This window comes from Empidonax traillii, unplaced genomic scaffold (genome assembly GCF_003031625.1).
Source record: "Empidonax traillii isolate 1590-97213 ecotype Southwest subspecies unplaced genomic scaffold, ASM303162v1 scaffold189:size1549363, whole genome shotgun sequence".
Taxonomy (NCBI): Eukaryota; Metazoa; Chordata; class Aves; order Passeriformes; family Tyrannidae; genus Empidonax; species Empidonax traillii.
The window spans coordinates 1349255-1373034 of NW_020955382.1; the positions used below are offsets into that span (position 1 = coordinate 1349255).

At 44.1% G+C, this 23780-nt stretch overlaps 1 protein-coding gene across 3 annotated transcripts in view; it reads right to left on the bottom strand.

Moving 5' to 3' along the window:
• Positions 1-3250: 3250 nt before the first annotated feature.
• PQLC1 (PQ loop repeat containing 1) overlaps positions 3251-23780 on the bottom strand; it is a 65026-nt gene continuing 44496 nt past the window's right edge. For 2 of the 3 annotated variants that reach the window (XM_027886539.1, XM_027886538.1), the window contains 2 exons: positions 21695-21911; positions 3251-3864 (listed from right to left, as the gene is read on the bottom strand). In XM_027886539.1, the coding sequence (XP_027742340.1) occupies positions 3657-3864; positions 21695-21911 (425 nt within the window). In that variant the 3' untranslated portion in view covers positions 3251-3656. Of the gene's footprint in view, positions 3865-7705; positions 7801-21694; positions 21912-23780 lie in introns of all 3 variants that reach the window. The other variant, XM_027886540.1, reaches the window with a different exon arrangement.

Sequence of the window (23780 nt, forward strand, 5' to 3'; positions counted from 1 at the left end):
AAGGGCTGATGGGTAGAGAAATCCAGCATCATTCTGCTAACCCATCTGAGGCTGAGCAAAGCCCCTCAGTTTCCTAGCACAGCTAAGCCAGCACCTACAAGAGTCAAATCCACATAAGCTGGGACGCAGAAGGGGCAGGGACAGGGATCTGAAGCTTTAAGTCTGTGTTTGCTATCAGGCCACTTCCAAATGCTGACATCCACTGGGGACTGGCTGCTTTACAGGGAGACCTGCCCCCACTCCAGGACACATCTCACATTTTGTTCTAGTCCCTGCCTCTTGTTTACTGCTGTTGGCACAGGCATCCAGGCAGTCTGTTTATTTATTGGCATTTTGTTGACTTACACATTAATGTCTTCTTTGTTACAGAAAGCCTCCAACAAAACTAGAGTTGTCAGTCAGCTCCTTGAACCCTGCTTGGCTCTCAACAGTCTCATTACAGCCGTATTTAACAAACAGAACTTGTGGGCCAACTTTTATTACCCAGTGCCAAATGTGAGCTTTATTTTTTTGTCTTAAAATGTTTTTTAAACTGCATTAACTCCACGCATCCCAAACATCTAACCATGAAATCTCTTCCTGTATGGAACTGCAGTGCAGAGCACCATCTCCTGTGCACAGCCAAGGGAGAGATCTGCCTGAGGGTGGCCAGGCCCAGCACTGCACCAGCCAGCAGGACATGCTGCAGTGCCCAGAAATGGGGTTCCCTGTTGTTTCATTTAAGGACAGCCCCACCAGTGGCTTCCCACCAGTGAGTGCTGGAACAGCAGCCAGTAACACCAGTACTATTTGGGATAGATGGTGCAGCCACTGTGAGTAATAAGCAGGCTCTGCTCAGTCTCTCCCACTTTTCTCCTTCTACCCTTCCTGACTCTGTCTCCTGTGCCTCCAGCCGTCTCTCCTCATCAACTCCTCTTCTCCAGCTTCTGCAGCCACTGCACACAGCAACAGCAAAACCACCTTCCCATGCCAGAGCAGCTGAACAGCCTGCAACAGCAGCCTGGCAAGATCCAGGAGATACACAGTGGCCACAAGGCTGGTCCTGACAGTTTTGGCTCATTTTTCCATCCTGAATCAAGAGGGAGGGTGGCCAAGACTCCTCCTGGGACAGTAGTTGGCCATGAAATGACACACTCATCTTCTTCCTCATCTTCTGTACAAAGGCTGCAAAGAGTATGTCCCCCTTCTGTGTCCCATCTTCAATCTCACACGTTTCCATAAAGCAGGTTTTTTTTTTAAAGCTACATAATCATCTGTTAGTATATTTGTTTTTAGTATGAGCGTCACAAGGATGAATGAGTTATTAGGGTTAAGTTTACCTACTGAAGAGCAGGGGACAGAGATCCAGAATCCCCGTTGTGCACCATGGCCTCAGGACAATTTATGCCTTGTGCTCACCCACTCATCAGAGGGGAAAAGCAAACAAATTATTCCTACTGACAATGCTGTAGACATGATGAATTATAGGAAGAGGTAAGAAGCACACATTTTGTACCTGAACAAAACAAAGCAACGGTGCGATTTATATATAATAGGTAATTTTTATTTAAAAAAAAAACATTGCAACTGACAGAAAAAATAAACTCCATGAAATGTGCCATACATTCAAAGAGATGTATTTAAAGTAATTGATTTCTTATTCTCTGAGGTGATCATTGAAACAGATACTTCCTGACAATCACAGAACAAAACCAAAGTTCTGTAACACTTTGTCCCTAAAGTACCTTGCAAGATGAAGTTAAAGAGTTCCTGGCCAAGAGTCCTGCCTTGCTAAATGCCACATACAGAAGATGACTCAGACATGGTTTCACTGGCTTCTCTTCCAGCATTTGCAGCTCTGCTGTGAATGAGTCTGGTCTGCAGAGCTCGCTGGTTTGGGTACTGATGACAGACTCAAGAATCTGCCCAAGGAAGAGTCCCAAAAGGAAAAAGCAGAAGTTGTTATATCCTCAGTAATATCTGTAGTTCAAAGCCAAAGGGGTGGCCAAAAGTGTGCATTCCCAGGTGAAGCTATAACATACAGAAGTATGTTTCTTACAAACCATTAATTTCTTACATCCCCGTTTCACAGAGTATTAGAAAAAGACCACCACGTACAAAAATCTTACCATTACAAGTTATTAAAAAAAACCTTCAGACCATTAAAACACACAAGAAAGTGTTTGTCTGCAAACAGTAGAAATACAATCCTCATTAAAGCAGCATACCGAAGAAGCCAGTTGTTAAGTAAGTTTTCAATTAAAAAAGACAAAAGCCCAGATGTTCCTGTAACACAACTAGAACATTGGAGAAGAGAGAGGAACAGAACATTCATAGTCTGCCATGCCGAGTACATTGTCTTTGTAAGGTCACTTCAGGCCTAAAAGAGTACGGTATTGAACAAGGAGCATGGAGTCAGTGCCTGGGCAGAGGGTGATTCCCCTCCACTGGACAAGTTTGCCACAGATCAAGACAGTCCAGACTCAAATTGTGAGGTTCCCAAATAAAGCACAGCAGGGGAAGTATCTGATTTACACGCTGAAGTTATCAAATCTCAGACTTGCTGCCACCGATAAGAAAACATAAACTTTTGGGGCTATTCTCAGAGAAAAAAAGGGATTCTGAAAAGTCTGTGCCAGCTCTTGCCTGCGGTCAGACAGGACTCACCGGGCAGAGGGAGGAAGCCTCATGAAGAGGGAAGCAGCAGAGGCATGGCTGTTCCTGGGACTAAGGGTCTTGCTATGGTCACCTCATACCACCTGGGGTGGGTTTATGACTTACTTCAGCTGGCAGAAGCCCAGGGGCTCAGTCACAGCCCCCCGTGGGCCCTCACCAAACTGGAGCTGCTGGTGACGTGCAGCTCTCAGAAAGTGCACAGTGACCTGTGCTGGCAAACAGCCATTAGAGACAACATCTGCATAAACTCTGCTCTTTCAGCTTTTTCAGTCCCTCTGTCTAAGTACAGACTGCTGATTCTTCCGAGAGCCTAAAAGTTCACAACAGTAAAAGGAAAATGTGGACTCCTTCCCTGCTGGGTCAACGCAGGAAAGAGCCCAAAACATAAACTGGTTATTGTTTGGCATTAACAACATGAACGTGAATCTCAGCCTCAACAAATCAAGCTGTCATGTGCTAATCCTACTCCACAGGATACAGCTTTTTCTCTGTCTCAAACTTTTCAATATCTGAGCCAATGGAAGTGGACCTGCTTCTGCCTTTATGGCTCAAATGCCATCTAGAAATACTTGCTTGGCAATACTGGCAACACTGCCAATATACAGACTTTATATTATATAAATAGGTAAAAGTTTCAGACAAAATATCCTATAATTTCTGTGGTGTAACATTTTTAAATAGCATTAAAAACACAAACCATCCAGCCCTTGTGATTAAATATACAAACATCTGTGAGTTGATAAGGCTCATAGGTACTTATGCAAAAATAAAGTGCCCCTCCCCCCCACCGAGAAACAGTTCTGTACAGCTAAGTCTGAAAACAGAGCGAGCAAGTTATTTAAAATAAAACTTCCTGAGCTGGAAGTGCAGCCAGGTTTTCAACCCTTGTTCTCATTTCTCCTTTTGACTCAGCAGCCCCAGAGTATTTACAAGTGGAAGAGGAGCCCTGCCATGGCTGACTCCACAGCACTGTTGACCTGCAGCCTGTCCAGCTAAGTTCCTCACAGGGCCTTGGTGCTGGCTGGGTGTGCAGTGTGGGACACAGGCTTCTGAGGGTAGTAGCTGTACAAGTAAACCTGCAACAGGATAGCGATGTCCACAAAAACCTGCAGGAGTCCACAGATGGAGAACTGGAAAGGGGCCTGATTCAGGATGAAGTAAACAGTCTTGAACGTGTCCCCACTGGTCCACATCAGCACCATCTTGATGCTGAAAGACAGAAAAGAAGGGAAGGGTATTTACTGAGAAGAACCTGCCTTCAGATTAGACCTGCTGTGCCAGAGGATCCCCCCCTTTTTCAGCAAGGCTTTATAACTCCACAGTGGGTTGGGACTCCCCTCAACATGGGCAGATAGCATGCCCAGCCAAGAGGTGCGGCACTGTACCTGGAAGGGAGCACCAAGTTCTCTACTCCACAGACTGCAGCACTCTTATCTCAGCAATTACAGCTCCAAATACCTGTGGCTATGAAGGTACCCAACATTTTAAAGTAGCCAGCTAGGACATTTGACCCAGTGGTGCTCTGTAAACGTGACTGCCACATGCTGACATCACGGACCATAAACCAAAGTAATGCAGTGCATGGAAAACAACAGCAATTCATCCCAGAAGTTGCTCCTTGCGTGTGTGCCATTTTGGGCTCACGCAAGGTGAGGTAACACGCAGACCGCTCCCTCACGCACGCACACCTTTTTACCGCGTGCTGAAACAAACACTCCTGGTGGACAGAAGAAACCACCCCCTGCTGCAAGAAAATGCAAACCCAAAACAAGCAGAAAGACAGATTGTCCAGTAATACAGAAAGAGGAGAAACGTCACGCCTGCAGCTGTTACTGGAAGGATGAGCATCACTAGGGATTTTTATCAAGGACATGGACCAAGAGCAATGCTCTTGATGGCCATCCTTGCTTTCATCTTGCTGTGCTGCTGAGCCATCCCCCGTCCTGCAGTCCAGTTTCTGCTCCCCCGCATCAGGAGAAACTCTGGGGAATAGAAGTGAGTTCAAATACACCAAATTTTTTTCAGTGTCCTCTACAAAATGCGAATAACCAAACCTTGAAGGCTGTTTCTGAGCTTTTCATGCACTTCTATCAGGAGAGCTTTTTAAGTGGCTGGATAAGCGGTAGTGGACAAAAGCTTTGCAGTTCACAGTGTGAGCACTGCGCGTGATTTGTCATAATTACAAGCAATTACATTTTGCCAGCAGAGACTCCAATTCATCAAACACAGTCAGGTCCATGCAGCAGGGTAGGACTTCATGTTCATTTTTCAAGCATTCAGGCAGGAGCCAGCACAATCTGTATTTTGGACAGAAGCACGCAATGCTGCCGCAAGCCAAATGCTGCAGCCCACTCTATCCCCATATGGGAAGGGTGGCCATGAGCATCAGTTTATACAGCCCCACTGAACCGTGGGAACAAGAGCTTTTCTGTAACTCAGGTCATGTAGCCGAGAGCATTACACAGGTCTGCAGTTAGGACCTTCCAAAGAGTCTCTGTCTGGAAGCGCAAGCAAGGACAGAGGGTTGAGTGAGCAGTCACTCCCCACTCAAGGTCATCCTAAAAATGCAAATAAATAATCAGAGAAGGAAAACAACTGCTGAACCCACAATATCATTTGTGCTTGGTGCAAACAGCACGTACCACCTGCCCTGTGCACATTCCCAGTCACTCCAAGTCACCTTACTTCACACTTAGGGGAGCTTTTTATAGATGCAGGCAAGCGGTTGCAACTGATTGAGATTTTAATTAGGAAGGGCAATAAGCTCTGAGGGTAATAAAGCTGGTACCTTGCTTGCTGGCAGCAAGCTTTCTTTCTCCTCTAATTTTAAGCTCCTGATTGTTTGCTGGGTGTGAATCTGTCATGGCGTGGCTGGGGATCCTCTCTAAAAGCACATGCCCAACCTGGCCAATCAAACCAACTGCTCACTGTTGACAGAAAGGCAATTCATGGATGCCGTGGAACAGCTGAATGGGAATTTAAGGATATTTATCACAAATTCCCCACGGAGAAAGCTAGCTGGGTTTTTTTAAGTGATCCTGCAGTGCAGTGAAGATGTGGAGAACGAGATACACACTGCCAGAAAATGTACAGCCCACAAAGGAGTTAACCCCCACAAAGAAAGAACAATCAATCACTGAGGGACACCCGCACTTCAGCAGCATCACAGGAGCCGAGCACACCTCTAGCTGTGTCACATGCTGTGCCAAGTTTGCCAAAGCAATTCTGGGTTTTGCCAGGAAGCCACCAGTGAACTCCAAATTCTGCAATACTGGTTGAGTAACTTGGTTCATGCTCCAATAGCCTTTGCACGTTTCAGAGCCCCACTCTTCAGCTCATACACCTGACACTCAAGGAAATCATCATCATGCCTGGAGTTCTCACCAGGACACAACAATGCTCTACAGACAGGAAAAACTCAACTTGATATCGGCAAAACTGATTTTAAAAAATGCAACAGATAGATTAAAGAGCTACTACCACTGGTCTGCCACCGAACCAAAAAACGTGCATCCTCCTCTGTCCACTTGATGTCCCACAAAACTTAGTGCTGCAGTTGCACCGAGGTTCTCAGAGCACAGGGCTGATGCAAATCAGTGACTGTGGGAGTGCCAGATGCTCCCCAGAGGAGAGAGTGGGACTGAACAAAAGGGACACGTCCAGCACAGACTGGAAGGCGTGTGGGGTAACCACAAACCACTTGGCAAGACAATGGGGACAGAGATGCAAGACGTGAGACAAGGCAATGAAGATCCACAGAGAAAAGCCAAGGAGACATCAGAGAAGCCAAAAGGTTGGTCAGATGAGAACGGGACAGGAAAAAGAGACTGGAGCAGGACAGGGAATGACAGGAACGGAAAGAGAACTGGGAACATGGTACAAGTCCTTGGAAACAATCTCACTTTGGGATGGACAGACAGAGAAGTATAACCAGAGACAAAAATGTTCAGGTTGTATTGGGTTTGCATGCCTAGGTTTTGGTAGCGGGTGGGTGAGGAGGGCCTACAAAGCACCCTCTCTAATTAAATATGTGTCTCACTCCTCCAGTGCCCACCCCAGGGTGGGGAAAAACTACTGTTGTTGGCTCTCTCCCCTATCAACGAGAACCCATTTGCACACACAGCCTGGAAGTTTTAGCTCACTGAGAAACCCATCGAGTGTCCACGAGGCATCTCAGGGAGAACAGAGCTGCCCCTGCCCCCACTACCACATCACATCACAGGTCCGTACTTCAGGAGGCAAGGAGACAGGGTGAATGAAGTTTACACCATCGACATGGCTTCTGTCAAGTCCTAATTTCCAGATGCTCAGTACAACAGCAGTCCTCTCCCCTTATCTGGGCTTTGCAATTGTTCTGTCCCCGCTGCTCGCACAATGTTGCTCGCAGCGACGCAACTGCGCTCGCGTGACTACGCACGATGGATGGCGTGGACACACCATCCCTGTTCTCACACTCCCAGCCACCATGGTGCTTCAGGACGGCACAGAGAAACCAGTTTTTGTTCACAGCTGCTCAACTCCGTCCAGTCACGTGGGGAAAAGAGGCAGTTCCTGTATTATTCTCATTTTCCGCTGGACAGCTTTCCAGCCACTCATCCCCCAGCCTGTAGCGCTGCACGGGGTTGTTGTGACCGAGTGCACTTGGTCTTGTTGAGCCTCGTACAAGTGGCCTCAGCCCATCGACCTGCACTTTTGCAGTGCTGTCTGCCGGGTGCTGGGGGCTGGCAGGTCACAGGTGCACGCCTGGCCCTCGGCCTCAACGTGCAAGAGAAAATGCTGCGTTGTCAACACAGATGAGGCTGTCAGGGCCCACCACCAAGACCACCCGAGACTGGGCAGTCCAGCACGCGCAACGAAAATTTCGCAACCTATCTCACAAAGACCAACTTCGTGCTCTCTCTCCCCGACATCTGCAAAGTCACGCAAGTGAAGCTGTTCTGTGCAGCACTGGCTACACAGTAAAGCAGGATTTAGGAGTAAATACACGGGTATCTTTCCTGAAACAGCCCAGAACTAAGCTGGGGAGATGCAGAATGCAGGAAACGCTCACCTTGTTCCTATGGAGGATACAGTCTAGTAGGACAGCACAACTGCTCTCAGCACAAGTGAGCGAGCAGGTTAGGGGGGACTGTGCCACAGAGCAACCTGGGGATGCAGAAATAAACAAATGGCAGCATTTGGCTGGGTGACAACAGAGGTGCCAACTTGAGAAGCAGGAGGCAGGAACTGTGCTCAAATAGCTGGTATTGCCAGAGGCAGAGGCAGGCTTGCGGTAAAAATAGCACTTCCCAGTAATGTAAATCAGTACTGCGGTATCCAATGACAACAAACCTCCTAAAAAGCAAGCGCTTTCCCTACAGCTGAGCTCAGTACAAGGAGCTGCTAATGCGGTAGCAGTTAAGCGGCCAAGTGTGAGCAAATTGCAACTGACCACAAAGAGGGAAAAGCCGGAATTTTTCAACTGCTCTTAAAACCTGAAAGAGCACTTATTTATTCTGCCGTTGGAACTAAATTCTCAGAGACACCAGCACTGCTGATCAGACACTACACTAAGGGTGGATTGCTCCATGCCCTGCGGCGCTGCTGTTGTCTACCACTGGTAGTAGATTTCATAAGCACGCTGTTGCACCCATCTTCAGTCGCTGAATAAATAAATGACATGCTGGAAAACAGAATTCACTTTTCTCATGAAATTATTTGCTTCGTTCGTGTTCCTTGTGTATTGTGTATTAACTTGGAAGTGACAGCAACTAGAGGTAAAACCACCTATCAGTACATCGGTGCCTGCACTCAGCCAACAAAACCGTAATTTTTACAAAATACCTCTGGAATTATTCAGATGTAGAAAGAGCTTGTAAAGTGCACTCAAAAGAGAAAAAAAAATCCAAAACATTTTCCATTGCTTCTCTTTGTGGAACAGCCATATCAGCCAGATATTTAGGCTCAATCCACCGTATCCAGGATTAACGCTACTCCGATCAAAGCTTTTCAGCATTTTCATTCCCTCTGCTCAAAACCTGGCTGAAACAGTCTCAAGTCTCTGATTTTTCCATCAGAGTCTTTGCACACAACATTAGCCACTTCTTGGTCATTATGCCTTTTTTCTTCCTTCATCTGAAAGAACAAAAACTACCAAAAAGAAGGATCTTTTAAAAAAGATATGTGAAGCCCCTCTTCATCCTACCCAGGTAAACCAGGCTGCTTAAAGACTAGTTTGCAACCATCCATCAGAACAGCTTACAAACAGCAGCAGTCTGAAGAACACGGGCTGGTACTCAGCACAAAACCTACACGAGAAGAAAGACACGGCAGCATTCGCTTCCCGCTTGCACTGCAGATTTTCTCACATCAGTGTTATGACTCTGCATGTTTGTAGCTTAACACACAAACCCAAAAATATCTCGCAAGCTGGAAGGCACAAAGACGGTGACTTCCGTTGAGAAATCCTGTAGTGGTTGGACCAGACATTTCAGCACAAATAGCAACAGGAGGTACGTGGTGCCCTGATGTAATTACATCCTGCTACAGTCACAAACGCAGGGCTAATTGTGCTCAGATAGTCAATGAACTCAAAACTCCTGAGTTATTTTCAACAACAGAAAAACTAGTAAACTTACTGATTGTTATCTACTTTGAAAGTTGCTGCTTTTTTTTTTTGTTTTTTTTTTAATGTCAGGCAACGGGAACTAAAAAGAGAAGGGAACTAAGAAAAAGAAGAATTAGACTGGACTCTTGTTGTTCAAGAATCAGTACAAATTCACCACAACTTCCCCTCATCATAGCCAAATACTAGTCCATGACACAGGTTTTGTGAATCAGAAAATCTGATTAGATTGACACAGTTTCAGAGACATTTCTTCACATATTAGCACTTGACTTTCATATATGTTAAAAATGATGACAGCTCTTTAAATGATTGGGGATATAAAAGCAGAATAAAATCATTTAAGAGCTCACAAGATAGTATTTCCTTCAGGAATAAGTCCACATTCAAACAGTATGTGAGTATTCTGAACACTGCATTTGGTTTTGGGAAGTGAGGAAGAGGGTACAGAAGGTATCTATCTCTCCTGCAACCTTTTAAGCTGTTACCTCCCACAAGACATTTGCATGGGAATGTCTGGAAGAGAAAGCAGATTTGGTTATAACATCCTGACTTTGGAAAACTTTCAGCTCCAAAATAGTCTGCTTAGAAAAGACAACAAGAATCCGTAACACTGCACTTCAATCAGAGGCTAGCCTGCCTACAGCAGCGAAACACAGACCAGAAAACACAAAACACGAATGCCATGTTATTTTTAACACTGCACAAACCAAACAAAAATTAATAAATAGAGCATTTGTTCCTAACAAAATGCCATATGGCTTAACAAAAAAAAAAAAAAGAAGAACCCCTTATGCTAACAAAAAACTATTAATATGCCAAAAATTATTTAAAAGATGAAAAAAAAAAAAAAAAAAGGTGACTAAAAAAACATTGGGATCAGATACCCAAATTGTCTGAAGCTTAAAAATCTGGAAACTAAGTGCGCATACCCGAAGGCAAGTCCTTCTGTGTGCACAAGCATAGATCTTGTTTTAAATATTGCACAGCCAGCTGGGAATCCAAGCAAGAAACTGCTCGCAAGTCCTACGTGCTCTGCTCAGTGTGGCTGCCTTACCTCACTCCTCAACAATTCCTCTGAGGCTGGAGCAGCACCGACCACCTCGAGAGAAAGACATTTGTCCGTCCCCATGATTCTAGCAGGAGTTGAGAAGAGCATGCAGGAAGAGAGATCCAGCATTTATTTTGGACCTCCCTAACCAAGCTAAAGCAGTTGTTATCCTTGAGCAATGGATACCACAGTGGGCTGCAATCCAAGAGCAAACTACCTGAAAGTTTCTGTCGTTTTCAGGGACTGTACACATTGCTGAGGAAAGATGAAATGGAGGATTTCATTCTGGAACATCATCAGGCCAACAAACTCAAAAAGATGCAGTTAAACAACAAGGTTTCACGGAAAAATAGTGTACGTGGGTATTTGTCAATTACTTCTCCTTGTGAATATTTGTCTTCTAAACTCCCAAGAGTGGCAGGGTGTCACTCTGACCCCATGCAGCACACCCATCCAAAACCCAGTATTTGTTAGAACATGTCTGTGAAAGGAACAGTCAAGGGGAAACTACAAGACATGCCACACAGGGCTGGTGGATGGTCCACGATCACTGGTATGGCCTCTGGCTATTTCAAACACCTATACCTAAAGTTTGGTTTGTCCTGGTCCAAAAACTGGCACACCTTAACAGCTACGAAGTATTTCTAGTACTCTACAACTTGTGCTGCTGAAAGAAGGACAGCAGCTTGAAACCCCCCAAGTTCCATGAAGCAGGTGTGAAAATAAATCTCTTCTGCAGATCAGAGGAAAGACTTGAACCACAATTTACACCAGTGCCCTTCCTTCCAGGAGACACCAGATGGATGCTGGTCTAGGTGTTAAGCTCAGGTCTGCTCAGACATGTGGTATGAACATGGATCAGACGGGCTCTGATTCTGCTGCTGGTAGACTGGGAAGATTAGAGACCTGCTGCCACGGCAGGGAGGGGCTTTCCTCAGGTGCCAGGGCAGCAGATCCTGCCCTGCGCTGCTCACAGTAATACAGCCAGCTGCCAGTGCACTTGGTAGTGTCAATTTAAAGAAAATGGTGAAGAGCACACCTACACTACACCACCCTTCAATCTCACTCGTGAAGTTGTTCTCGAGGATCTGTCCTCCCTTCCCTGTCTCTCACCTCCCACTCAAGGCACTACCATCAGTGGAGCTGTAGGCACAGCTGCTGGCTCATTCTGCTCTAGATGCTCTCCTGCTGCCCATCTTCTCTCCAGCCACTTGGCACGGCCCACGCACCCAAAAGTGGGTGGTAAAAGGACCATCCCCACGCCCTTGCTGCCATGCAGCTGGCCAGAAGCAAATCCCAGGAAGCAGCCAGCACTCCTTCCTAGGGCTTGCTTCCCTGCAGGGTGAATTGGCCCTCCATGACCCACAGGGCCAATGCCAAGAGATGGCAACATAATACCCCTGTGTAACACCATTCAGTGTATTTCCTTCTCTGGTTCTAAATAACTTGGGACACATTCCATTTGAAAGGTAATAAAAAGCACAGTTGTGTATCCCAAGGCTGAAATCAACTCTTTTAAATCTTCCTTCCTGTCCTGAACAACAAAGAAATAATCAGGCTCTTCATCCAACTTAACATGAGGTAATTTGAGTGCATTTTCCCTTCATCTTCATATGGTAACCAATACGTAGCCTGAGCACACTTCTAGTATTCCAATTCAATAACTGCAATTATCACTTTGGTCAACATACACAAGATAGCAGTCTCATTACCTTGTTCTAGAGGACTAGTGTTCAGTTGTCTTCAAAGACAGCACTCCCAAGGACAAAATCTAATGACATTGCAGCCATCAGTTTTCATGAAAAATCACATCCATCAGTTAGTAAAATGCTCCTTACGTTCTACAAAAATACTGGAGAAATGAAAACCCCAAACACACTAGTGTTGTAAAATAAGAGCGATCACTCAGGACCAAAGTCCTGCCTCCCAGTCAGTTTACTGCATGGAAATAAGGTTAAGATTTTTGCAAGAAACAAAGCCTGTATTCTTCTCCAAAACACCTTGTAAGGAAATAATGGTGGACCTGGCAGTGTTAGGTTAACGGCTGGACTTGGTGATCTTAGAGGTCTTTTCCACCCTTACCCATTCTACGAAATAATCCCTTGCAATTTCAACATGACAGAATGTCAGCACCTGATTCTTCATATGAAAATTCCAGGTTTCCCCTTTTCCTCTCACATGCAGATGTGCACACAGAGCACTACAGGGCTGAAGTTAATGGTGACAGTGACACACCACACACATCTGTGCGCTGTCCTGCCCAGCTGGAAGGACATGTTTTATCAGCAGGTGCCACCATAAACCAACCCTTTCTGAGCCACTTTCCACATGCAGTATTACCACTGACCCACGGTGGCTGCAGCAGGACTTTCAAGTGCTTTAAAGCCATGCTCTACTGCAGACAGAACTGAACGCTGGAGGGAGGAAATAAAAGCATCACAATCACATCCCACACACAGTGGCATGAAACAAATCTTAAAATTTCAGCCCAAGCCGGATCTTTGCATTTCAATAAGGATAGACATCCCCTAGCCTGTCTTCACTGCCAAACTCTTGCAATCTGCCCCTTTGCACACTGTAAAACACTATGAAACACTGTTCTAGGAAATTCTCTAATACAAGACTTAGTATCTGAAGGGACAAGGCTTCTGCAACTACCCTGAAAGCTTGCCTGACGATGCCAGGACATCTGGCTTGGCATATAATTCCATTCCCTTATGCGATGTAGACATGTATCATTCCCAGCCATCCTCCCCAGAACAAATTAAAACCCTACCTTTGAGCCTTGTCGAAACAGCTTTTTCTGACATCAAGTTTTGTTTCTTTCTACATCCCGCTCAAGAATGCTACAAGCATTTCCTCCCCTGTCTCAGTTTTTTGGGCAGATATTTAGGATGTCAGTCTCTGCACTTCCTACTCTTCTTCTTTTTCCTTGCTCCTCTGTGTCTTGAGGAGCAGGGGACCAAATGCACCATTACAGGTCAAACCTGAAACAGAATATCTTTGTAGCCGACCCACCTGGATCTGCCCCACACTCCCATTTTCTATCTGATTTTTCCTACTAGTCTTTCCGGACCAACCTGCAATGGCACTTTCTGGCCTAAGGTCCTTAAATCTCTTTTTCCTGCTGTTCTGGCTCATCTATTAATTACTTAAATTAGTCACGGCTCTGCTAATTTTACAGATTTTCATCACAGTCAGTATTACCATTACGGATATTTGCATCCTTGCATCTCAACCTACATTTCTTCAAACTCAAACCTCAGTTTACTTCCATTCCAAATTTCTAATCCCACTCAGTCCTACTGCACTGAGGGAGACAACTGTGCAACCACATAAGCAGGAACCTTATCTCACTTACACAACTGGCTGAGGTTAACTCTGGTGAAACAATAGAGGTGCTGGGATTTCAAGAACTGAGGCCCTTTTGTTCCCAAATTTGCTAGGTAACGGAGGAAAAAGACACTTTTAGAAAATTTCCATCTCTCAGGTGCCTTCAAGACAAGCTCAACTCTGACCTTTTGTGCCTTGACCTGACCTTAACCATGCAAAATACCTGGCATGACAGTTCCTTGCCAGCAGAAAATGGAGTGCCCAAACCTAATGGAACGGTTTTGCAACAAAAGTACAATAAATTTTCTCTTCGAATTCAGATTTTCAGGGCACAGAGAAAAGCATCAGCTGAAGAGAGCGCTCATTAAACATGCCAGAGCTTTATTCCCATTACTGTACAGAACCCTTGAACTACTTGTAAAAGATGAATGCTTTTGGTTTGAAGTCAACAGCTTTGAATTCATTTTTTGAACTGATGGGATGAGGTGCCGGAGGAAGAGAAATGAGAAAGAGGTTCAGTATTTGCAAGAGCTTTAGCAGTGCACACTGTGCTACAATCTTAGGGATGCTTAAGGGAAGTGGATACTGCTGCTCACACTGTCAGAAGAGCTGTGAGGGTGAGGGAAGGAAGGTCTCCCTCCTGGATTTTTCCACTCGCCTCCTGAAATTCTCAGATGTGCTGAGTGCACAGGGCACAAAGAATGGTCTTTGGAGCTTCACACTGTGCTGCTCCAGGTCTTGAGAGAACAGCTCTGAGGAGACACAGCAGGTGAGCAGAGAGGTGAATGAAGTGCTGACCCCAGCAGAGCAACCCAGAGGCCACTTAGCAGCAGAAAGCCAAGCAGAAAGTGCAGGTCCTTGAACCTGGGGCATCAGTCACAGGTCTGCTGTAAGTGAAAAGAGGGCCTGAAGAAGGGGAGAGAATTTGCTTCCAGGGATCAGAACAAGACTGTTTCAGTCTATCTGTTCACATGCTGACAGACTGCCCTCATCCTGAGTGCACTGACACCAGGTCTGTTTACCTTCCTGATGTAGTAACCCCTCCAAGGGAGAAGAAACTAGAAATCTTCTGAGGACTACACACTACTTTCTTCAGTCTCTTCACTTTGAAACAGGCAGATTTGGAAGGGAATCTGATCTTCCTGGTGTCTATTAGAACCACTAACTACAAGGTTAAGAGAGAAGAGAAGCTGTAAGCAATAAGCCTTACAGTTGTACAAAAACCTGGTCCATCCAGTCATGAAAATTGTTTACTGACTACCCCCCAAACTCTTTCAAACTTGGATGTGTATGCAAAGTCCAGAAAACTCAGAATACCTTATATAAAGGCTACAATAAAGGACAAGAGCAAGCAGCTGAGCAGTGCCGCAGCAGTGGAAAAAGGAAATGTCATCAAAACAAAACAATGAAATAAGTATAACTTCCGAAAAAATTGTATGAATGCTGCCTGGAGCCTTAGAAGCAATGACAACAATTTCTGTAGACCCACAGATAAAACTTAAGATCTGAGTAGAAGAGTATTTAGGAAGACAAAAGAATACAATCACAGAACTACAGTAAATGGTAAGTATAGTTTAAAATAGACAATTTATAAGCACAGTGACTTAGTTCAACATTAACTTAGTTCAACATGAAAAGCAGTGGAACCAAGGAATGGGCTCTACAATGTAAAGTACAAACCCCTTTTAAGTAGTGCTAACAACTCTGCATTTACCCATTACATTCTGGCTCACACTTAAGACCTTGATTTTTCTATTTGCCAGGGTCCCAGATTTACCTTTTAGTTCCTAATTAGTCCCTTGAGAACTACTGTCTCTTTTATAAATTAGTCCCTCGTGATTGTCTACACAAAGCTTTCTGCAGAGAAAACCTGCTTCTTATTGGGTCAGATGATTTGAACCCACAAAGCTATTCTGGCGGGTTTGTGTTTGTTTGTTTGTTTTTAACTAAAACAGCCCTCAAGTCCCATACCCCTCTTCCACCTTCTCTGTTTTATGTGTTTAGTATATGAAGGAGCTGCTATTTTAACAGTAGACACTGTTTAATCAGCACCTGGAGGCTACAACTCCAAAGTCTGACAGAAACAGTTCTCTCTCTGTTCAGCATCCTCCTTGATGTCCAGACTGGACACACTGTACCACTAACTCAGGTCACCACTGTACTGGCCCATGTCTGTTCTGTGTATGTGGCACACTCAGAAAAGGAAATCTCTCACATAGGCATCCATTATCCCTACTCCTATTTCTTCTGCTCTGATCCATGCAATTTCTGACAGTGAAAAACAGCAGCTGGGGAGGAAAAAAACCCATACCATTCAATATTGACATTATCTGCATCATCCTCTTATAGCTTTCCTTCTATTTAGCATTTTTAAAGTCCTTTTCCAGTTATTTTCTCTCAGTCCTTTACTGAGCCTCCCCAAAGCAGCAGCGATAGGTAACAAAGTTGCCCTAACAGATGTGGATTGTCCCTAACATCTCTTTTTAATGGAACTAAATTTATTCTTAAGAAGCTAATGCATAGCTGGTGCCTGAGCAGAAACATCCACCACTCTTGCTACTTCTCTCTAGCTGAGGGGTTTGTTTTCTTTTAAATAGCATTACTCCAAATGAAGTAATTCACTGGAGCTGTTTTACTTATTCACAAATAAAAAACTCCCTGAGGCTAAAAAATCCCAAGAAACCGCAGCAGTGGCATTTTTAGAGCACTTGCCCAATCTCCTTAAACCTCAAATGTCACTAGAGGAAGTGGCCAGACACTGGTTAGCCAGTCCTTTTACATCTGTTCATCACAGCACCTGGCTAACCCAATAGAGGCAGAAAAATCTAGAAGCTTTCATTAATCTTCACAGCATTTGAATAAAGCCAGGATTTGTCTCTGGAACAAACACTGTTCTCAGAAGTCAAAAGTTTCTCTTAAAAAATTATATAAAGAGCTGCATGTGTCATGAAGGAAAAAGCTGTAGAGCAGTACTGAAATAAATGAACCCCACAAGAAAATTTTATCTCCCTAAGAAATACTGTCTTCTAGTACTTTTCATATTATCTATAGAGGGAAAGAGGGAATAATATATTAAATACAGATGTATAATAGAATACATTTAATATAATTTACTTCTTTCAAACTTCTTTACGCCACACTCATTTCACTGGACACATTTCAGATAAACGCTCGGAACCAGCTCACAGCTGCAGTGCACTTTGTAGAACATTTCTGAATGGAAATGCATTCTTAAAATTTGCAACTCTGGACTCCAGCAGCTTCTGAGACAAAAAAATGCTGATTGTTTCTCCTTCAGTGATTTGGTGCTTTTTAAAACGGGATAATCAGTGTGACTGACCCAGTACTGCCACAGGAGGAACTAAATTAATATTTTCTTTTTTCATAGCACAATAACCCGATTGAATGAAATACTGATTATCCTCTTCAGCCTTTGCAGGCTGGATTTCTCAAGACCGGTTCCTATCAACACACAAGCAGAGTCACTGATTGTGCCAACTGTCTCCAGGCAGTGAAATTTTGAGCCTCTGACCCAACATCAGACAAACGTGCCAGTGAAAGTTGTGCAGAAAGGAGGTTCCTTTCGAGCAGACTGAAAGCTGTCCATGAGCTAGGAGAAAGACCTGGGGAACGGCTCGCAGAGGAATGACACAGCCCTTCCCTGGCTGCATCCTTACAACCCTGCAGCTGCACATGCAGCCCTGAGTCAGGCACAGCAAGTGCCCATCCCATGCCCAGAGTGCAGTCAAGGAAGAGAAAACAGTGCACATCAGGGCATCAACAACTGCTGCAAAAGGACCTCACTTTATTGAACCCACGTGTTTCCAAGCTAACAACTGATGAGCGCGTCCAATGGACTGTGACTTCTGAAACTTCAAGATATGCAGCCCAGCTCAGGCCTACTGCCAGACCTCTTTCCTCCTTCTGCCAGACCTGGGGAGATTCTGCCATGCAGCAGCTCTTTAGGCACTGACTGAAAAGAAACTGCTGCTCCGTGGGGTTGGAGCAGCAGCTGCCAGGTGACTCTGACAAGCTTTTGCAAAAAACTTTCAATGAAGTTATTTTTTTTTCCGGAGCACGGCAGGGCAGCAGACAGGAATGCAATACAACAAACTGTCCTGGAGCAAATGGACCCTTGTGCAGTCCCAGGGTTAACTCATCCTTGCGTAGGACCACACCTTCAGATTGGTCAAAGACCTCCAGAAGAACACCCTCCCATCCTCCTCCTTTGGTGGAAGGAGGCCTGTTGGGATTATGATGAGTACATGATAACAGCAGTGCCTGCATGAGCCCGCTCCCTCAGTGGGAGTGCATAAAAAGCACACACTTCCCCCCCTACAGGAGCTCCACAAAAGCTGTTGTCCCCACAAGGATGTGACTCTCCCAGAGCACTGACCAGCAGGCGTGCACTGACCCGTGTGTGCAGCAGTGCTGCTGCCAGATCCAGAGCCAACCTTCTCACCCTCTCCACTGCCTCGTGTTAAACGCTACCTTTCCTCATGACTGCAGTTTATTAGGAAGAGAAGTGACCGACTGGGAGTCAAGTATCTCAGAAGGAGTGAGGACACAAAGACAAATGACAGAATAAGTTCTTGTAAGTTTTTTGTCACAAAGCAAAAGCATCAGATCCCAGCTGTAGCAGAGTCAGCATCTGTGAATCCTGAAAGACGAGAGAGGGGAGGTGTCAAATTTGGAAATATTTTACTACATAATATAAAGAAAATTTACAAGTAATGAGCAATCTCATAATGCCTTTTTTCTCATACAACTCAATGCCTCCTATATTCTAAAGCTCTTGAACTCTGAGACTGTTTTTGTCCTTTTTGTAACATAATCATAATTCTAATCCACCCTAATAATTAAAGTCATTAAATTACTCTTTTACTAGGTGACCTGAAAGAACTAGTTTAGTTCTTGAACAAAATGAAGATTAAGTGATTATTTCTTTGATAGGTATTAACACAATTCATTGCAAAAGCACTTCTGTCAAGGTTAGTACCATAATTTATAGAACTATATTATTTAGGTTTGCAACTTTGAAAAAGTTCTTGAACACCTGAACAGAGGTCTTAGTTTCCATAAAGTACTAATTCCAAAAGTAATCAGGTGAATTGTCAAAGAGAACATAATGAAAATTTCTGTTCCTTAGACTAGCTTAGTTGTTTACTTAATCAGAGGAAAATTTCCACCTATCAGTCATCAGCCCACCAGGACATACTACATGATCTTCCCTCTACAAAAGCTGTTACTCAGCATGCCTCCCCTTTCTGACTTTATTGTTTCCATCTCTTTCCAACTTCTCTGGTTTCCCCTCTCTCAGAACAGGGGAGGATGCTACAGGACCTAGTAGCCATGTCGCTACAAAAAGAAGGAAAATGAGAGAAGAAGGGAGAAATGAAGACATAAATAAAAATAAGGTATGAGGAGCTCTGATCAGATGCGGCCACATACTGTAACCTTATTCTCCATTTCTGACAGTTTACATTTATTAAAGGAACTATTTGCTAAATAGACTTAACATATCAGCTGCTTTGTCCCATTCTGTCCCTTTTCTTAGCCAAGCCATGAGGACCTTTAGACAACCCCTTCTCTGGCAGTAGTATAGGCTGTGATCTTTACTGGGGACATGGACTCCTCTCATGCACCATGGGTGACACAATTACTGTGGTTTAAGAAGTTACCACCTCCAACCAGGACGTGATGATTGTCCAAAAGGTCATTAAATACAGCAGCTTAATTCTCATTGCTATTCCCATTAAGTTTAAAGTCATCACACAGACACTTGAAACTCATCTCTTTCACTTTGCCATGAGGCTTGCTAAGAGCATGGCTGGCAGCCAGCCAGCCGTTTTGGCCCAGCTGATGGGCAGAGGATCCCCAGTGTGATTGCTTCTGACAGTGTAACCATCCCCATACATGTTATTTGTGCACTGAGCAGTAAATAACTGCACGGAGCAGCAGCCATCAGCTAGTCCCCATCTGGTAAACAGCCATGCAAGTTCACAAATTTAGTCCTAAGAGTAGCCTGGCTGGACTGTTACATGCTCCCTCAGTGCTTCCGTGACCGGGGTCTCTTCCCTGACGTGCTTTTAGACAGAGAAGCGGACACAGGAAGGGAAGTTCACAAGAAGTATTTCCAACAGCTCTTTCAACACAAAGCAATACACCAGCAGAAATCACTCACTCTCACAGCAGGAACAGCCCAGTAATGCTTAGAGACCATCTAGTCAATTTACGATTGCACGGGACTAGAAACTGTATGTGGTACCTGCAACGTATATAAAACTGCAATTTACCCTGGAAAAAAGGAAGAGCACTAACATTTGCTTTTGCATGAACGTACTCCAACTGCAAGTACAGCAGCACAGAGCTGTGTATTGTCCCATCAGTCCCCAGACTCATCGGTGTCCAATGCTATATGAAGTACTGAGTCAAGAGTAGAACCAGAGAGGGGAATGCACTCTGGAAAGCCTCTGGGCACAGCCGATAAGGAGAGTGGCTATCCTTGACCTGGATCTGTTTGACAGCAAGGGAACATAAGCTTTTATGCTATTTTATCTTGACTAAACACAGCACTCTCGCCAAGCAGTTTTAGATGAGAATTCTGCAGTTCTGTGCTTAATGCTTTACAAAGAAACTGTTGTTCTGAAGAACAAGGGCTTTTTTTTTTTCTCCTTTTGCTAAGCAGCATATGCAGGAAATTGGAAAACTGAAACTCAGGTCCCCAGAAGGGAGTTAAGGAAAGGCAAAACACTACCTGGCAGTGGTTATCATATTATGGCATTACGATTCACAGACAAAAACTAGAAAGGGAAAAGTCAAACCAGAGCATAAAGAAGGTCTAGTAGGTAAATTGCCGTCTGGATATCACAGGTACAGAATTTTCTAAGGCAGTGTGTGTATGAAATACAACCCAACATTTTGGAAGTAAATCCTGACTCATTCTGTACCAAAGGGGCTCCCATTCAGAAAATGCTTTAAGCGTCAAAGTAACTATCTGAACATTCCCTCAACAACTCTTCAAGCTAGAAGAACACTTTGAATAGCTAGTATAAGCATGCTCAAGCCAAACAAGTAAAGAGAACAACGTGAACAAAGGACAAAATTGCTTTGGTTTGGGTGTGGCAGGGAATAGTTATGTGTAAAGAGGTAAAAATTATCCCAGCAAATGTAAAAGCAATGAAAGAGAAGTCATTACAAAACAATGGAAGAGAAGACAGAGTCACAAACGATCACAGCACCCTGTGAACTTACTGCTGTACTTTCTCTACAGACCAGTGCACTCACGTACGCACCACAGTGAAGGTTTTCTCTCTCTAAAAGCTTTACAAGTTGCCTTTGCAATTTGGAAATCTTAGTGTTATCACTGAGTTATCCAGTAAACAGTATGAGAAGATAATCTAATATAACACTCCAAGAGTGGGCACAAGATTAAAGTTTTCTGTCCCACACTTTCTCATAGAGGGTTTCCTAATAATGACTGTAAACGTCTCATTAGAGCTTTCTTAAACATCAGTTTCAGGCTCTGACACAAAAATAAATACTCATGTTATTTGCTACAAATGTAAGAACGGATTATGACAAACTGATATGTGAGAAAAAGTGACTAGCTAATATACGAGTTACACTGACAGTTATTTGCTGCAGGCTCAAAATATTTTCTTCCTCTTTATTACTTTTGATAGGCATGATCTCTTTAGTCCATTTCTAATTGCCAGTGCGGCACAGCTTGAACTCCAATACGTTGCTAATGGCAACAGCGTTAAGTTTCACGTGTTTGTTTCACCAAAACCTGTTTCACCTTGGAACTGTCCAGCTGCACTTGGATAACGGATCAGGCCTCAGAGATGAAAGGGAGCTCCCAAAGCCTTCAGCAGTGCTGCACCAGCTCCTAATTGGCAGTCAGTCTACTCTGATAGCTGCCGTGTTTTCAAGTAAAAGTAAGAAACGTGACATTGCCCTTCCTGGAAAAGTATTCCAACCCTACACAGGTAACCTACACGAACACACACACACACACACACTTGCTTTATGTTTCACAACCACCCTACCTCATTCCTTCTGTAGATCTGTTCTGGTAGTTGCGGTAGAGCTGGGGGACACCCAGCATGGCCTCGGTGAACACCGCAAGGAAGCCCAGCGTCTCCACAAAGAGTGACGAGTCCAACCAGAGGTAAGTGATGTAACCAGTCACGCCAGTGAAGGTGAGGACACACTGCATGTAGTCTGTAAACTTGCTCCAATGCCAAAAATAGTTCAAGTCAAAATCTGCAACAGAATAGGAAGGGAAGAAGAGTAATGTGTTTCCTCAACCAACTCAAAGTTAATCAGGTGGAATTAAGAACAGGGAAGCATGAGGGAGCCACAGTCAGTCTTTGGTGGTAGGAGATGGTAGAAAATGAGGGAAATAATAAAAAAATAAACCCAAACCAATCAAACAAACACCCCCACCAAAAAAAAAAAAAATCAAACACAAAAACAACATGAAAAATAAAGAGTCTTGATTTCAAAAACATTTTTGGGGGGTGTTCAATAAGGAAACAATAAAACCAAGTCTCGCAAACCAGCAAAATATTTATAAAAAATAACTTTTTTAAAAGGAAGCACTTTAAAAGTACCTTCGGATAAAACATATAAACATATAAAACATGAAGGATACTAGTCTAGTGGGGCTGGCATACGAAATGTTTTACAAAAAACTTCACAATACCAAGAACAGGCCCCGAGCACAGCAATCTAAGTACTCTCTCTCGTAGGTCATTATCTCTACCTTCAAACTGCCTCAGTCCTGAGTGCCATGATCTTGTAATCACAGTGGGGTTGATCAAGGGTTGGACTTGATGATCTCGGGGGTCTCTTCCAACACAGTTAATTCTAGGATTCTATGATTCTAATCCAAGCTCCTTAGAAAGTCACCTCGAAGTGACCTGAGACGTTCACAGCTCTGTTCTCTGGTGCTGTGCAGCTGCCTGTGGTGAAGGGCAAGCTGCTATGTGCAGCTGGCACAGTTTTACTGAGACAGGTACAAGACTGAGGCAAGACTCCCCTCTGGAACAGGGCTTCCCACAGACATCTCCACTTTCCACTCCAAAGGCAAAACATGCTTTGCTCTCACCTTTGCCCTTACCAGCAACTGCAGGGTGAACACCCATTTCTACATGTCTCTCAGAACAAACTACTGTACCACAAAACACGACTTCCTCTCTTGAGAGCAGGAGAGAAAGAATGAACCAACCATGGCACTTGCTTGGTGCATTAACAGCATACCTCTGGAAGATGTGCAGCTGTCTTACTGATGACTAATAAAACATAAAACCCCATAACCACTGACTGTGTAACAAAATAATAACATCATTTTTAATAATAAGAATGCAACAACAACTGTGGGTGCTGTTCCTGCCTCCTTTCTTAAAAGCACTGTAAGTTAAAAATACGTGCTTCAGACCAGCTGGACTCGGTTAACTACCAAGCCAATGAACCACCGTCCTAACAGGATTATTACAACCAGCCCAAATATGTGCAACACACATCACTACAGGATTTCTGTCACTGCCACCTCAGAAGTAGTGAGAAAGCTACAAAAAAAAGTCCTATTGCTAATTCAGGCAATGAAGACATTGACCTCCACTGACTAACAGCAAATTCAGTGCAAATGGGAATACAACAGGCACTTAGCTGCCTAAGGATACATATATATATGCCAAATAATAGTTTCATTTTCTGCATCTTTTCACACCTTCATATCATTATCAGTCTAGCCCTCAGACAGTCCTTACTAACTCCTTTTAATACTTGGCAATCCCATTCCCCAGGACACCTACTGTCTGTACCCAGCTGAATCATTTTATTTTGCCACACAAAAGGGAAGGCAAAACTGGCCAGGAGCCATATCCAACCTGTAAAATTGCCAGCCATCACCTAGACTGAATAAAAAAACCTGTGGCAAACCCACTGTAAATGTAAATGTTGACTTTCAGTATTTTATGGTAGTGGCTCCTCAGCCTCAAGAACTTAGGGATGCAAAACACACAGCACATGTACATCATGCATTGCTAGAGCTTTGTGAAGGTTTTCCTTTTTGGAGATGAAGGAAGAACAAAACAGAATGAAATGAAAAAAGGAACCACAACCACAAAG